Source organism: Bidens hawaiensis, unplaced genomic scaffold (assembly GCF_021521415.1).
Source record: "Bidens hawaiensis isolate Kalapana, Puna unplaced genomic scaffold, B.hawaiensis_p1.1 tig00032100_1, whole genome shotgun sequence".
Classification (NCBI taxonomy): Eukaryota; Viridiplantae; Streptophyta; class Magnoliopsida; order Asterales; family Asteraceae; genus Bidens; species Bidens hawaiensis.
The window spans coordinates 141,779-158,573 of NW_027495444.1; the positions used below are offsets into that span (position 1 = coordinate 141,779).

Below are 16,795 nucleotides of genomic sequence, written 5' to 3' on the forward strand. Positions count from 1 at the left end.
CTCGGTATACTTTCGCTGCTGGCTGAAGTGTTGGCTAAACTTCTGCTGGAAGTCTGCCCAGTCGTAAATGTGGTTAACCGGTAAACGATCAAACCAAGCCCTAGCAGCCCCCACCAGCGTCATTTGGAACATGTAACACCACGTGGGTTCCGTCCAATTGCTAACGGTTGCCCCCGCTATGAACCTGTTCAAATGATCGTCTGGATCAGATAGGCCGTCATATGTGCCTATGTTAGGCATTTTTTAGCACTTTTCGGGGCAATTGCTTCAGCAATGTCCCTTGCAAATTTGGACGTTCCTGCTTTAGTAAGTGGGGTAGTGTTCGTAAAATTTACTTCACTTGCTCCGGCTTCGGTAGCCGGAGTAGTGTTTGTAAAAACTGTGTTGCCGGTATTCCCCCCAATAGCTGGGGTTGTGGTTACCGGAATTTCTCTAACCATCTTTTGTATAAAGTTTTGAAAAAACTGGAGAAAATTGTAGTTCTAGCTTTATGCACGGATGGCGCCAATGAAGAAACACTAACCGGACCCCGGGCAGGTTACTGGTAACCTGGGGGTTGGAGAGATGTTTCCCACGAGGGGTTAGACCCTTGGAAGATGGTTCTTCTGATAACCTGCAAAACAGACACCGTGAGCTCGTCACTGAGAAGGGGGGGTTCCTCCTTGTGACCACCCTCCGGCGTGAGAATCAGACTAGATTGCTCTTTAAATATAAAAGTATATTAAGAGATTGCTAGAGCAGATATCAGGTATATATGATGATAATATGATAATGTAATAATGTGTTTAGATGATCATACCATTTGGGGTATTTATAGCCGAAGGTAGGTTTCCAAGGGGTTTAGCCGGCCCAACACGCTACCAACTGTAACCTATGCACGTGCCCTGCCTGTGAGTGGTGGATAGGTAGCGGCTGACACAGAGCAGGCGTGTCGTGCACTCTTCCTCTTCTGCCAACTACAGGCTAGGCACGTGGTATGGCAGGAGTTGGTGGGTAGGCGGCGGCTATTGGTCACAGTGCTGTGGCGTGCTGTCTGCCATGCTGCTGTCAGTGAGCTGTCGCATCTCTGATCAGATCTTTTGCCCATACCTCGTCAGGTACAGTAAAAGATCCTTCAGTATACGGACTGGCTTATTTGGGCGGGAGTATTCCCCCTCCCGCCTCTGTGCGGGATTGCTCCCGGCTTGGCTCATTCCTTCAGGTGACACTGAACGATTGAGAGCTAAGTGCCTTGTGCGTGTAGCCATGCTGCGCGGGTGGCCTTCCCTCATGGCTTGTATCCGAGGCTACGGGAACAGGCGGAGTCCTTCACCATGGGAGGCATTTCCTGCGGGACCAGCTTGCATACTGCGCGTAAGGACGTCACTTCTCTGAGCATGGTTGGTCCTGCGGATCCAGTTGGTCTCTGCGCAGACGTCCCTGTTTAAGGTGAGTCTTGCGGGTCCAACTGGGCTCTGCTGGGACCTACCTCTTCACACGCTAAACCTTAACGAAAATGATTTTCTAATCGACCTCATTCCTATGCCGCTTGGAAGTTTTGATGTGATTATCGGTATGGACTGGCTCTCTCAAAATCGCGCCGAAGTTATTTGCGCCAAAAAGATGATTCGCATTCCTCGAGAAAATGGTAATCTTCACATCTACGGCGAGAAACCCTCCAGTGGTCTTAAGCTTATGTCTTGCGCCGAAGCCCAAAGACTCATGCGGAAGAAGTGTATTGCATTTTTAGCCCATGTGGTTAAACCCGATGAAGGAAAGAAGAAACTTCGCGAAATCCCTATTGTGCGTGACTTCCCTGAAGTTTTTCCCGATGATCTTCCTGGTATCCCTCCCGCTCGTGAAGTCGAGTTTCGTGTTGATCTTGTCCCTGGTGCTTCCCCCGTAGCCAAATCTCCTTATCGTCTTGCACCCGCTGAAATGCAAGAATTGGCAAGTCAACTTCAAGAGTTGACCGCTAAAGGATTCATTCGCCCTAGCTCTTCGCCCTAGGGTGCTCCGGTGTTGTTCGTTAAAAAGAAAGATGGTACGTTTCGCATGTGTATCAATTACCGCGAGTTGAACAAACTCACCATTAAGAACCGGTATCCCCTACCGCGCATTGACGACCTCTTTGATCAACTCCAAGGTGCCTCTTGTTTCTCCAAGATTGATCTCCGTTCTGGCTATCACCAGTTGCGCATCCGCGATGAAGATATTCCCAAGACTGCTTTTCGAACTCGTTATGGACACTTTGAATTCTTGGTCATGTCCTTCGGTTTAACCAACGCACCCGCCGTTTTCATGGATCTAATGAATCGGGTGTGTAGGCCTTTCTTGGATAAATTCTTGATTGTGTTTATCGATGACGTTCTGATTTATTCCAAAACCAAGGCCGAGCATGAGCAACATCTTCGGTTGGTGTTGCAAAAGCTTAGAGCCGAGCAGCTCTTTGCCAAGCTCTCCAAGTGTGAATTCTGGTCTGATGAAGTACAGTTCCTTGGCCATCTTGTGAACAAGATGGGTATTCATGTCGACCCATCCAAAATTGAAGCAATCAAGAACTGGATTACACCGACCACTCCTACCGAAATCCGTTCCTTCTTGGGCTTAGCTGGTTACTACCGGCGATTTATTTCGAACTTCTCAAAAATCGCTTTGCCTTTAACAGCTTTAACGCACAAAGGTAAACCGTATATTTGGGGCTCGAAGCAAGAAGAAGCCTTTCTGACGCTCAAGCGTTTGTTGTGTGAAGCTCCTGTCCTTGCGCTACCTGAGGGTAATGAAGATTTTGTCGTGTATTGCGATGCATCCAACCAAGGTCTCGGTTGTGTTCTTATGCAACGAGGCAAGGTTATCGCTTACGCATCAAGGCAACTCAAGATTCATGAAAAGAATTATACAACTCACGACCTCGAACTAGGCGCAGTGGTATTTGCCTTGAAGATCTGGAGACACTACCTTTATGGTACTAAGTGTATCCTCTACACTGACCATAAAAGCCTTCAGCATATCTTTGATCAAAAGGAACTCAACATGAGGCAACGCCGATGGAACGAACTCATCAGCGATTACGATTGTGAGATCCGGTATCATCCTGGTAAGGCTAATGTGGTAGCCGATGCGCTCAGCCGAAAACCCTGCCAGCTTAACTGTATCTTGCCGCGCACGCAGCTTCACTTCGCGCCGATCCAAAGCAACCTTGAATCGCGCATTCGTGATGCGCAGCGCGCATCCATCAGCAATGGCAACCTTCGCGCCGAGTTAGCGTGTGGCGCGGAAGCACATTTTGTCCCTAATCTGAGTGGAATTCTCTGCTATCTCAATCGCATCTGGATCCCCAATGATGAGAATCTTCGCTCTGTCTTACTGAGTGAAGCGCACAAATCTCGGTATTCAGTTCATCCTGGTGCTGACAAAATGTACAAAGATTTGCGCCTTTCTTTTTGGTGGCCTGGTATGAAAAAGGATATTGCTGTGTTCGTATCTAAATGCCTAACTTGTTCTAAGGTAAAAGCTGAACATCAACGCCCATCTGGTTTGCTCGAACAACCTGAAATTCCTACGTGGAAATGGGAAAGTATAGCAATGGACTTTATCACCAAGTTACCCTTGACTGCAAGCAAACATGATAGCATTTGGGTAATAGTGGATCGTTTGACCAAGTCTGCCCACTTTCTGCCCATTCGTGAAACCTACCGTGTTGAACAACTTGCGCATCTATATGTCAAGGAAATTGTCTGCCGTCATGGTACTCCTTTGAGCATCATATCCGATCGCGATGGCCGTTTTATATCTCGCTTTTGGAAATCTCTCCAAACTGCGTTAGGAACTCGTTTGGACATGAGTACTGCATATCATCCTCAGACTGACGGACAGTCTGAGCGAACCATCCAAACCCTTGAGGATATGCTTCGATCTTGTGTTCTCGATTTTGGAGGTAATTGGGATTCACACCTACCTCTGGTCGAGTTCTCTTATAATAACAGCTATCATTCCAGTATCGGTATGGCCCCATTTGAAGCACTTTACGGTCGAAAGTGCCGTTCACCGATTTGTTGGAACGAAGTGGGTGAAGTTCAAATCACAGGACCCGAACTAGTTCAAGAGACAACCGATAAAATCGCCAAGATCCGTGATCATCTGCTGACTGCCAGAAGCCGACAGAAGAGTTATGCAGATCGCAGGCGAAAGCCTCTCGAATTTCAAGTTGGTGATCTTGTTCTCCTCAAAGTGTCGCCCTGGAAAGGTGTTGTCCGCTTTGGGAAGAAAGGTAAGCTTGCTCCTCGTTATGTTGGTCCATTCAAGATTCTCGTGCGTGTGGGAAAAGTTGCCTACAAACTAGACCTGCCGCTCGCGCTCAGCAATGTGCATCCAACGTTCCGTGTATCCAATCTCAAGAAGTGTTTAGCCGACGAGAACCTTCACATTCCACTTGATGAAGTTCAAGTTGACGAATCCATGCATTTCGTTGAGAAGCCTGTTGAGATTATGGATCGCGAGGTTAAGAAAACCAAGCGCATTCGTATCCCTATTGTTAAAATTCGCTGGGAGTCCAAGCGCGGAGCCGAGTTTACATGGGAAAGGGAAGATCAAATGAAGATCAAGTACCCGCACCTGTTCTCTGCGCAACCTACTTCGAGATAAATTTCGGGACGAAATTTCTTAAAGTAGGGGAGACTGTGACATCTGCCCCATCCGACCCGACCCAGGTACCCGTTTTCTGATCCGATTCTTTTTATGATTTAAAAATTTAATTATTTTCTTTTAAAACTTGACATTTAAAATATTTTTATAATTTCCTTCCCGCCGTCCCGTCCCTCTCTCTTTCTTTCCGCCGCCCCGCCTCTTTCTCTCTCTTGTCGCCGTCCCGCCCTTAAGCCTTGAACCCCTTCTCTTATTTTGTTTGTCCTTTGTTTCTTCCCGCCTAAGGATGTCTGCGCAGCTCCACGCGCCAGACTCCTTACAAGGAAGCCTGCGTGAAGACCATCTGTTACTGCGATACGCGAGGCGAACTGTCCCCGCAGCGCGCTAAGGAAAATAGTTCTTCCCGCAGCGCGCTATGGATACAGTTCTTCCCGCGACGCGCTAAGGATTATAGTTCTTCCCGCGACGCGCTAAGAAATATAGTTCTTCCCGCGGCGCGCTTAGAATTGTAGTTCTTCCCGCGGTGCGCTAAGGTTGGTTCTGTCTGCCTTCGCGCTCACGCACTCTTGACCTTCTGTGTCTGCCTTCGCGCGCTCGAGTCTTCTCGCGCTAGACCTTAAGTCTTTTCTTCTGTTTAGGTCTGCCTGTATTCTTTTGATATCTTATCTTTTGTTTGAGCACTTTAGGTCAGTTCTGACATCTGTCTGAAAAGCCACTTTTGGCGCAGCATGCGCACCAACCCCATTGGTTGACAGAAAAAGTGACTGACATTAACTTTTGAGATCTGCTTTTCCCATGCTTGACCAGTACCTTTATCTGACCCTCCCATGCCTGTTTACTGTTACCTGTCAGCTTTTCCTTGTCCCCTGCAGCTGCCATATCTTTTGATATCTTTTGCTTTTGGAACCTTTTTGCTTTTGTTATCTTTTGCTTGATCCTGTTGAAGATCTTTTCCCCTTTTCTAGGGATTGTGTTCCCTAGGGTTTCCCTATAAATAATAATGCTATTTTCTTAACACTACACACACAAATACTTATTATCTTTCTCTTCCTTTGCTCTCTGCCGTTGTCCTCAGTCGCCTCCTCTCTCTGCCTTCGTCTTCTCTCCTGTTCTGCCCTGTTTTCCGGTAATCTATAATATATAATAATTTGTTTAAGTTACTTATTAATTATGCTAACTTATAATCAAGACTTAAAACCAATCGTTAAAACAATAATCTTTAATTATAGGTTAACTTGTGCTTGTTTAAAGTTGGTTCTTGCTTTATCTTTCACCGCACCGTTTATCAAGTGAGTAATCTCGTACCTAATCCCTTTTTATTTTTAATGTTTTGGGATGTTCATGTGTTCATACAAACTTATAGTCTTAAACTTGTTTATGAACTTTAGTCGCGCAGTATCCCATGTGTTGAGGACGTAGACTTGGCTGTTTATTTGTATGTGTGGATCATTAACCGTCTTGTCGGTCTATTCCGCAGTTCTCATGGTACCATTAGATGAACACGGGAGAACTATCGTTTATGATTTTCTCTTTTGTTTACACTTGCACAGTTTTCTTGTTTTTGTGCTCAATTGGGAGCACGGATTGACTATGAGCTATGAATCTTAGACTTGGTCCCGATCTGATTACACCCTTGTTGAAAACCAGACATACACATGTTGCGCGCAGATTTATTGTTATCTATGTATGGTATTAAACTTGATTTCTCACCAACACGCAAGTGTTTGACGTTTTATTTTAACACATGTTCAGGTTTGCTGTAGCTACATTTGGAGCTTGTGGACACGTAGGACGTTTTTACTTTTGGACCTAGATTAAAATGTATCAAGACAGGTTATTATTGTTCGAATATTTTGTCTTATAATATATTGATTTATGTTGATTTATGTTATCTTGTGTTTACGTTGCGCGTGCGCGAATGAATATATTTATTAAATATTGACACCCAATAGTGTCACGAGTAATGAAACAATATGTGGCGCCCCGATGTATAATCCGCCTTTGGTCGGGGTGTTACACAGCATTAGTACCTGAAATAACTTTTACTTCAACAAAACGCATACCCAAATTAATTACTCTTAATCTAGTTCCATTACACAAACCGTTCTTCTAATCCATATTCTTTAGTAACATTATTGGCACATCGACTTTTATAACCAATCTATGAGTGAAAATAATTTTGGCTTTTTTTTATTTATTTAGCATAATGTGTTTTTTAAAATTTTAGTTCAAATTAAAATATAAAAATATAATTAGTATGGTCTTAATTAAAAACCAAAAAATTGATATGTTTATATGGAGCACAACTAAATTTGTTAATTTTGTTGTTAGGTATGGAAACAATATAAATTGAGTAAACCAGATATAAGTAAAAAAAATAATGGTGAAATATCTTTGCGCATCTAATTAACATATTGGCCTGAATAAATTAGACAAATTGGTAATTCTTGACATTTATGCCTAATTAAAAATTGTTAATATAAAATATGGAAAGTTTGTTGAGATTGGAGACTAATAAAAACTACAAAAGAGTGTTCAAAATTCGGTTCTTAAAAACGGAAATAAATAAAATGTATAAATGATCGGAATGTATCATTAAAATTAAAGATGGCGAATATTTATCATAAATAAGCAATCATAGTGAATATCTAAGATTTTTTAAATATAAATTTGAAATAATTAATAAACAGCATATAATATTTGTCAAATAAATTAATGTGTATTTAATATAAAACTTATTAACTTTCGAGTATATTCAAAAGTAAAGTATTTAAATTTTTAATATAAATTAAATTTGCCATTTATACTAATAAAAAATTTGTTCAAATATAAAAGATGGCAAGTTGTTGACATTGAAAACTATTAAAAACTTCAAAAGATTGTTGCAAGAGTGGTCAATTTCGGTTTTTAAAAACAAAAATAAATAAATGTAAATATTATTATAAAAAACTTTCTTTTTAGAAATTTACTAACTAAACAATATACTATTAATTTTTTTAATTATCACGAAATTATTGTCAAGACTTTAGCATCATTAACTTATTTAACAGTAAATTCATTAGATAATTCTTTTTTCAATTTTATACATTAATCCTGACATTTATGCCTGATGAAAAATTGGTCAAATATAAAATATGGAAAGTTTTTATATTCTATTTAGTTTATTAGTTTATTTTTTAATTTGAACGAAATAATTTAGACGAATCGGTAATTTTTGGCATTTATGCCTAATCAAAAATTGGTCAAATATAAAATATTTAAAGTTTATTGAGATTGGAGAATATTAAAACTAAAAAAGAGTGGTCAAATTCGGTTCTTAAAAATATAAATAAATAAATATATAAATGATTAGAATGTATCATAAAAATTAAAGATGATGAATATTTAAAAAAAATAAGCAATTATAGTAAATATCTAAGATTTTTAAATATAAATTTGAAATAAGTAATACACCATATATTAACTTGGTCAAATAAATTAATGTGTTTTTAATACAAAACTTATTAACTTTCAAGTATACTCAAAAGTAAACTATTTAAAATATTGTGCTAATTAAAATTTGGTAAAATATAAAAGATGAAAAGTTTGTTGAGATTGAATACTACTAAAAACTAAAAAAAGATTGTTGTAATAATGGCCAATTTTGAATTTTAAAACAGAAATAAATAATTGTAAATATTATTATAAAAAAACATTTCATTTTTTGAAAGTTCAATAAATAATTGTTAAAGCTTTCAATATAAGATTCAAAAATTTTAACACGGAAAAAATAAAGATTGTTATTCATATAAAAATGAATTAATTTATATGAATTATCTAAGCTACATAAAATAAAAAATGATAGAAAATTAATAACTAAAATACATTAGTAATGACCAAAACAAACACAACCAACTTACTCTACATCAAATACTTTTTCCATGCAATTAGTCAATCTACCAATTTGGGCCGTTATAAACTAAAATTATTAAAAATAAAGTAATGTTAGATATACTGAACTATTAAAAAGCAAATTAGTAAGAATTATCAATGAATGTAATCGGAATAATTAGCATGATAATTTCGATAAGGAAATAAATCAACAATATTTTCGCATATCTCAAAACCTTCAACATGTCTATTGAATCTTGGAAGGAGTAGGTGGAACTTTGGTGACCCAATCCTACCATGGCTAGAGCTAGTCTCCACTTAAACTGTAAATATGCATAGAGGGAGCTCTCAACATATAAAAATAAAACTGTAAATATGAATTTCAAGAAATCTTACATCAAGTAAGAACACACATTTGGTGACCAGGTCCTACCGTGGCTCGAGTTATACTCTGAATGGTCCTCAAACTTCATGTTACTTGCCGTATATCTCATAAAATTTTAGATCTAATAATAAAAGACGGTCATAAAATATTAACATTTTAAATCAATTGATGGCTTATAAAAAAATTATTACCGTTGGATATGATACGTAATGGTTGTCTAGACGATGACACTACACGTTTTGCAAACAAAATTATTATTATTATAACATAGTATTTAGAGAGTAACCTTAAATTATTAAACTCACTAACCATTTGTATTATTCCTCTTATTGAAAGATGATGATTGAGAATTAGTGCTTCTTTTGGAACTTGAAAACATCTAAAATATAAAATAAAAATAATTACGATTAACATGTCAAAAATTTAGAAATCTTATATCATGCAGAGAACAATAAGTTACATAGACTGGCCTATAGTTATATCAATTATACAATGTAGCTTATTTTACAAACAAATCGTACATACTTTCAAACTTATAATATCATTCAACTTAAAATGTTATCAACACTTCCAAATTATTGAATCTCTGAGTTAATAACTCACAAAGTATTAGGAATGACAATTTAAGAGTGACATATTTTGTAAGCTCAAGTATTCAATATATAGGCTTGAAGTTTAGGTGTGAAAGTTTATGGTAAAAGTATTTTAATGGAAAACCAAGTTTCTATGGTTAGCATAAATTATGTTCTTTCTATATAAATAATAATTCAATAAGTTATGAAAAGTTTGTTTGGATTTTATTTTGCATAAATTAAGTTTCCTCTTTTGAAAGAATCATTATGATTGTTTAATTTGTTTGACCAAATCAATATATTGTAGTATATAGTGTATTTTATATAATATTGAGTAGGTTGAAAAATTAATTTTCAACTATATTTATTACGAATTAAAAAGAATGACCGAGATTTTATTAATAATGACATATGTAAAACAAAATTATTGTTCATAATAAATAAATAAAATCTAATTACCATAAACTTTGATGATAATTTGAACGAAAAACTTAAATGAAATTACATTTATTGATGAATTTGGTCCAATTTTAACTAATTAGATGTGAACATTAAAAAAAATAACAATCTACATTTATTGATGAATTTGTTCCTATTTTAAGTGATTGTTAGTTACAAATTATAAGTTAAAATCTAAAATTAGAAACCGGTATATTGACTTAAATGAATACATTAAGTATTTTAATTATTAGGAATAGAATTTATTTTTGATTTATTTAATTGGTAAGAAAAATAGAGAAGTGAAAGATAATTTTGAAAGGAAAGACAATCGTCCAATAGGCAAGGGGCATGTGACACCAAACTAATTTATTTTAATAGTATAGTAGAATTTGCCAAGAAGATAGTCAATTTAGAACTTACACCAAAGAATTAGCCATTCCAAACAAGGTGCACAAAAATAGGTCTCCAAACAAAAAATTATTCTTATTCCCACATTAATTATAGTAGTAGAACATGACTGGTGATACATGAACGAACTCATCTAGTAAAAAATTAAAACCATCAAGTCGCAGATATAGAACTTCCCTGCATACCGACTACAAACAACAAACGCGTACATATACGTTCCAAATATCAAACTCTTTGAACCAAATAACTTGTAGGTGTACTTTTGATGATGAATAGGTCCAGTTTCTAATTAAAATAGGCTGCAAACTATGTAAAAAAGATTAACCTGATTGTAACTGATAATGCATTCAAGATCTGAAAAGATTGCGATTAAGCGCCACGAGACATCTTGATTTTGGGCATTGCTTTCTTGAGTTGGCGGGCCCGTTCTTTCGCTTCTTTCTTACGAAGGGCCTCAGCGGTAAGTTTTGATTGGGCCTCCTCCATCGCCTTTCTCCTCTCCGCCTTCTTTCTCTGCAAGGCTTCTTGCCTTTCGTTTTGAAGTTCCTTGTTCACCTCCTGTGCAACCTTTGATCGGGCTGCTTCGGTTTTGGACCGGGCCTGTTTTCAGATAAACTATCTTTTCATTTTTGTTTTAACAGTAGACTAGAGGGGGTTTTCAACCCATTGGTTTATCTCTAACGGGTCATATATGTAAATTATTATTATTATTGAAATAATATAAATTGTGTGATCATGACACACTAGCTTTTATTTGAAGAAAACTATGGACTTTGGATAAGAAGCGTTTCAAGTCAACCCATACTAATAAATGACCCATTAGATTGGCATTTAGAGAAAAGTTATGAAATTTGGATAAAACGCATTCCCACTTTTCCAGTCAATCAATCCAGGCCGGTTTAAACCCATACCAATATATTACCATTAGCTTGTTATTTAAAGAACATTTATGAATTCAGGAAATATAACGTCTCTAGTCAACCCAATGGGCCAGTTTCAATCCATGACAGTAAGTGACCCGTTAGAATTTTATTTTATAAAAAGTTATATATCTTGGATAAGAAGCGTTTCAAGTCAACCCAACCAGGCAGGTTTCAACCCATACCAATAAGTGGCCCATCAGTTTTGCATTTTAAAAAAGGTTATTAGCTTTAGATAAAAAGCACTCCAAGTCAACCCAACCCTGTTGCCTGTTGGTTTCATGTTTCAACCCATACCAATAAATGACCCATTCGCTTTTTATCTAGGAAAAATTCATGAATTTTGGATGAAAACAAGTTTGAAGTCAGCCAGGCCCGCTTTCAACCCACACCAATAAATAACTCGTTAGCTGTTAGCTGTTTTATTTAACGAAAGTTATAAATTTTGGATAAAAGATGTTTGAAGTCATAAGGATTTTGGAATTTTTAACTTGGATTTTCAGAGTCATATGGAAACTTTCAGACTAAAAGTTATTTGGTGGTTTCCCAAATACTCTAATCAAATAAAACTCTGCCAAGGTCATAGTATAAATTTCATGAGAAAGATGAACCAGAAGAACGACCAAATGAAACGAACGTCAAGTTTATTTCCCGAGTAGTTAGGGTTTGGATAACCGCCTTATGCAGTTAAAATTTGAAAATTGAATTTCATTCATATTGCCTCCATATTTATACTTATGATTATGTGCCGACCCTGCTAACTGGGGGCGCTAGCGGGAGCGCAGCCCGGACCATGTTCGTTATTCACCCCTAACATCATAACAAACTAAAACAAGTGTGCACTCCGCACATCCCCAAGTTGCTTAATGTTTGTCATGATAAAACTGGTCGACCGGTTAATCCAATTACACTAAAGTATTAACACTTTCAACCCACACCAATATATAACCCGTTAGCTTTTGTTATGAATTTTAGACAAAAAAACGTTTGAAGTCAGCCACGCCCGCTTTCAATCCACACCAATATATAACCCGTTAGCATTAATTTAAAGAAACTTTATTTTCTTCTGTATAAAAAGTGTTTCAAGTCAGCCTATAAAGAACACGCTAACTTTTCATTTAAAGAGAAATTATAATTTTTGGATAAAAAGTTTGGCGAGAGGATCCAACCCGCGGCTGGTTTCAAGTTTCAACCCATACCAATAAGTCAATGTTTTGGCCCATTACCCTACATGCCCATTTTGCCACCTCTACTAAAATACACAAGACAAACCTGTGAACTGAGTTTGTAACAACCAATCAAGTCGATGTAATAGGGCACGAGAGCCACCAAGCGAGTCATATCCGCCATATTGTTAACATCGGGTAAAGCAAACTTAAACACCAGCATCTTCTTGTGTGTACCCGGCTGCTGATCCGAGAAATGCATAGATATGAACAACTTCCCCAAATTCTGCAACGCCTTTTCACCAAACACCTGCAAAGTTTTTTTTTTTTAACTTTTAATCCCAGCTGTTACAATCTACGATGATATTCGAAGCGTAATCTCTAACCTGATCAAGAACAGTGTCGGTGATCAAATCAGCCGCCACCTCTTTGGATTCAGTAACAACGATCAAGTCATCCGCAAGCCATTTCCTCCCAGTCGGGCCAGCCGTCATCAAAGTGGCAAACTTTTGCAGATCCCTGGCCTCCTTGTGCATAGCCTTTGCAGCCTTCTTCCTGGCCAAGGCAAAAACCACATGATCCATGGCGTCCTCGTTCATAAGGACCTCGAAGTCGTTGCAGGGCACGAGCATATTATAGAAGGTGGCAATGAGATCCTGCCTGCTCTTAAGGTCCATGGTGGCGAGGAGTTGCTGACAGAACCTAAAGACGTTCTTGAGGAGGAGCAAGGGGGAGTTGTGATTTCAGTAGTTATGCCATGTCGGTCATGGTCTAGAAGTTAATATAATTATGGTGTGAGTGTGAGGTATGCACAAGTTTCTTAGATCCAAGTATTCCTTTTTCTCATCTCGAGTTCAGTAATTCCCATCCCTATTCTTTCTCGATTCAATAATAAAATTCTCTTTTATCATATTCTTTTATTCACTTCATTCCATATAATCCATTTTTTGACTAAATAACATGTAAATGAAATTTGAAGACGACATGTTGCCCCTAATAAATTTCTATTTGTAGGACTGAGAACCTAGGCTAAAGTCAAAAGGCCCAATCAAGTCAAATGTGTTGCTACAAAAGATTAGTTAAATTACTTCTAAACTAGCTTGCTAAATTTCATGCTGATTAGTTAGACGCATGCTTTTGAGTTAATGTGTATCTTGAATGGTTTCTAGACCTCATCTCATGTTAAGATGTGTTTAAAAAGAGGCGCATCAGTTTGAGAAAATTCTCATGAATTTGTAACATCTCAAAATCAAGCGTGATTCTGCATGTTTAATCAAAATTTTAGTTACTCATAAAGTATCAGTAAACTATCATGACATTTAAGTTATTTTTTATCTTCTTTTCAAACATGAAAGCATTAAGAGGTTTCATCCCCTAGATAGCCTATTATTCAACCATGCCTTGTGTGTTTCTTTTTGAAATTTCATCCTACATGACTTAAGGGTCATATTCTAGGCTTTAAACTCCCACATTCAAGCTTCCTCTTTGCCTTGCTAGAAATCTTTGGCATCCCTCCTTACATTTAAGCTTGTCCCTAATTTACGTCTTTGCTTCAAGCATATGTCCCCACTTAACATTTTAGGGGCAAAACTCATTGTCTTTCAACACAAAAGATAACTTGTTTCTAACGCCATCATCATTAGGTTCGAATGTTCGATCAAACAAACAAATATCTACATTTGACACTGTGCAAAGTTTCCCTCCAACTAGTGTGTGCCATTAGTGAAATCATTAAACATGAAGAACTTCTTTCATTAAGCTAGGCGTTTAATCTTCCATTCTAATAGTCCACAGTAATTAATGTGATGAAATTAATATGATTGATATTGTATATATGGTAGTCAAACCTTGTTAATATTTGATAGAGATTGTCTCCCTAATTGTAGGACAATTCTACCTAGTTATATTGTATATTAGGTTAGGTACCCGTGTATTACACGGGTTTAACAAATTAATTTTACAACTATAACTCAAAAAAATCGAAATACCTATGACAAATAAATTTCCTTTATATATTCAATCGGTTATATAGGGTAAATCATTAACAAAGGAAAAAAAAATAACGAATCCTTAGGATAGAGTTTTTCTGATTAAAGTACAATAGATTGTATAAATTGTATAAATTATAAATATATTACATTATCGTTTTTCATTTATAGAAACACCTTTCGGTTTATAACCTCACAATGCTCATTATCCATGATTGTTGTTAAATATCGTTTCCATCTCATTATCTCAAAGCACCGTAGATTCAATAAGGAATATTGTCAGACATAACCCTGCACCAAAAAAATAATTATTATACGATAAAAAAACAGACAAAATAAATAAAAGTTGAAAATTATAGTGTTAACTTACATATACTAGCCTGGGTCACATTCTGTAGGTTTGCTTTATGCTTGTAAACATATAAAGATTGAATATTAACATACAATATACAAGGAAAACTTTAATAACTCGCGATCCAAAAAGATTTTGCAGATTGAAAAGCTTCTCAATTGCAACAATTGCTTGCTTTGACTCAGAAGCTTCCTATCCAACATAAAAGATATTTAGAATAATAATAATACGACTATTAATTAATAAGTAAAGCTTAAAAACAAAATACAACGAACCTGAGCAGCAAGCAAGTAGAGTAAACTGGTGCGGAGTTCCCCTGCACTCAAAACATCATGTCACTATAAATAGATAAATATATATATATGTTACCTGCTTTTTCGAGTGCTTGGGATTGAAACCCGGAGAACCTCAAGAAACAATCTATCGCTTTCAACAAGTTCCTTTTGTCGTTCTAAAGAAGCATCTGTAATGTTAACAATAGCATCAGCTTTACTTTGTAATGCATCCATCTAATAAACATCACGTCTCAAAAATTCTTTCTCAATTTCAGCAGCTTCGTTCCTTAACTTGCTCATTTATTCACCCAACTTATTTGCAAATTCATTGAGCATTGTCATTCCCTCATCCAGCCTTAAGAAAGCCCATTCATTTGAAAGAATTGAAACATAATTTGGAAAAGTCACACGTCATTGATCATCTTTAATCTATAACTGATTGTGTAAGATACATAAGTAAGCCAAAATTATGATCATTCGTATGTACTGAATATATCATTTGAAAAAAATCATTCTCATTATAAAAACATGACTAAACATATATAATGATGGGAATATATAACAGTAGAAGGGGAAATTAAATATAAACTTCTTTGCACAAATCTACTACTAATAATGACATATGCTTGTCACCAGTTTTCCAAAGTTTCCACATCCATTTCAACTACAATCATATGAAATGAAGTACGAATAGAATGAAATGTTTCAATTGCAAAACAGTGTTCATAGTTCACACCAGTTAGACTTATCATTATTAATCATATGAAGCTTCCACAACCATTTCAGTTGTGGCATGTTTTAAATTTGTATAATATCATCTGGAAAAAAAAACACTGGACATGCATCATTCACATAGACAACGAAAAATTAACTATGTATCAGATTAGCTAAAAAAAAGCAAAACGATTAACATTATATACACAATAAGCATAATTGTGTAGTGAAAGCCATGAAAAAAAACCCTAACCCATAGACCTGGAAAAGAGACGACAATCTTCACTGGCTATTCCCAAATCGAAGAGAGATGATTAATCACCGGTTGTATTTTCATCGATTGCAGTTATTCGAATATAGGGTGCTGGTAGAGACATCAGCGAATTCTGAATCGGGAGAGGAAATCAGATAAAAGAAACCCGTAGGCCTTGAGAATAGGTGAGTGATTTCGAATTGTGATTTTTTTGTGAATAAACCCTAAAAATTCATGAGCGGGAAAATAAGAAAGTTGGATGAATATGGGAATGACAGCTGGCACATAATGGTTTCCTTTATTATAAAGGTTAGATTGTTAATATCAAAAATCATCTTTGGAGATTATCATGGTATCAGCCTAAAACTTGGGCGATCATTTCTCAATTACTTCTTTTCTCCTCTCTATTACTCCCATGGCCGACCAAGCCTCTGTCAAATCCTCCACCATCCCCTTGCAAACCTCCTTCATCTCTTAACCAAAAAACTATCCTCTTCAACCTATATTTTTTGGAAAAATCAAATTGTTCCTATCCTATCATTGGAAAACCAAATTGGCTATGTTGATGGTACAATCTCCCCTCCACCAGAAACAATTATTGTTGCAGAAAAAATTACTCCAAATCTATCTTATCTCTCTTGGAAAAAATCCGATCAACAAGTGGTTTTGTTGATTCAATCTTCCTTATCTGAGGAGGCGATAGCAGAAGTTCTTGGTCTCAAAACCGCTCGACGAGTGCGGCTAGATTAAGAAGATGCTTATGGTCATTCCTCATTGGAGCGTATGCACACTCTTCGGGACACTCTTCGTCAATTACAGAAGGGGTCC

General features: G+C 36.8%; 1 protein-coding gene across 1 annotated transcript; it reads right to left on the reverse strand.

Moving 5' to 3' along the window:
* Window positions 1-10,618: 10,618 nt before the first annotated feature.
* On the reverse strand, window positions 10,619-15,234 carry LOC143582998 (uncharacterized protein At5g49945-like). The gene is made up of 4 exons (XM_077065431.1): window positions 15,095-15,234; window positions 12,772-13,087; window positions 12,492-12,695; window positions 10,619-10,899 (listed from the first exon to the last, which is right to left on the reverse strand). The coding sequence occupies exons 1-4, from the start codon at window positions 15,232-15,234 to the stop codon at window positions 10,669-10,671; spliced, it is 891 nt and encodes a 296-aa protein (XP_076921546.1). The 3' UTR covers window positions 10,619-10,668.
* Window positions 15,235-16,795: the final 1,561 nt, after the last annotated feature.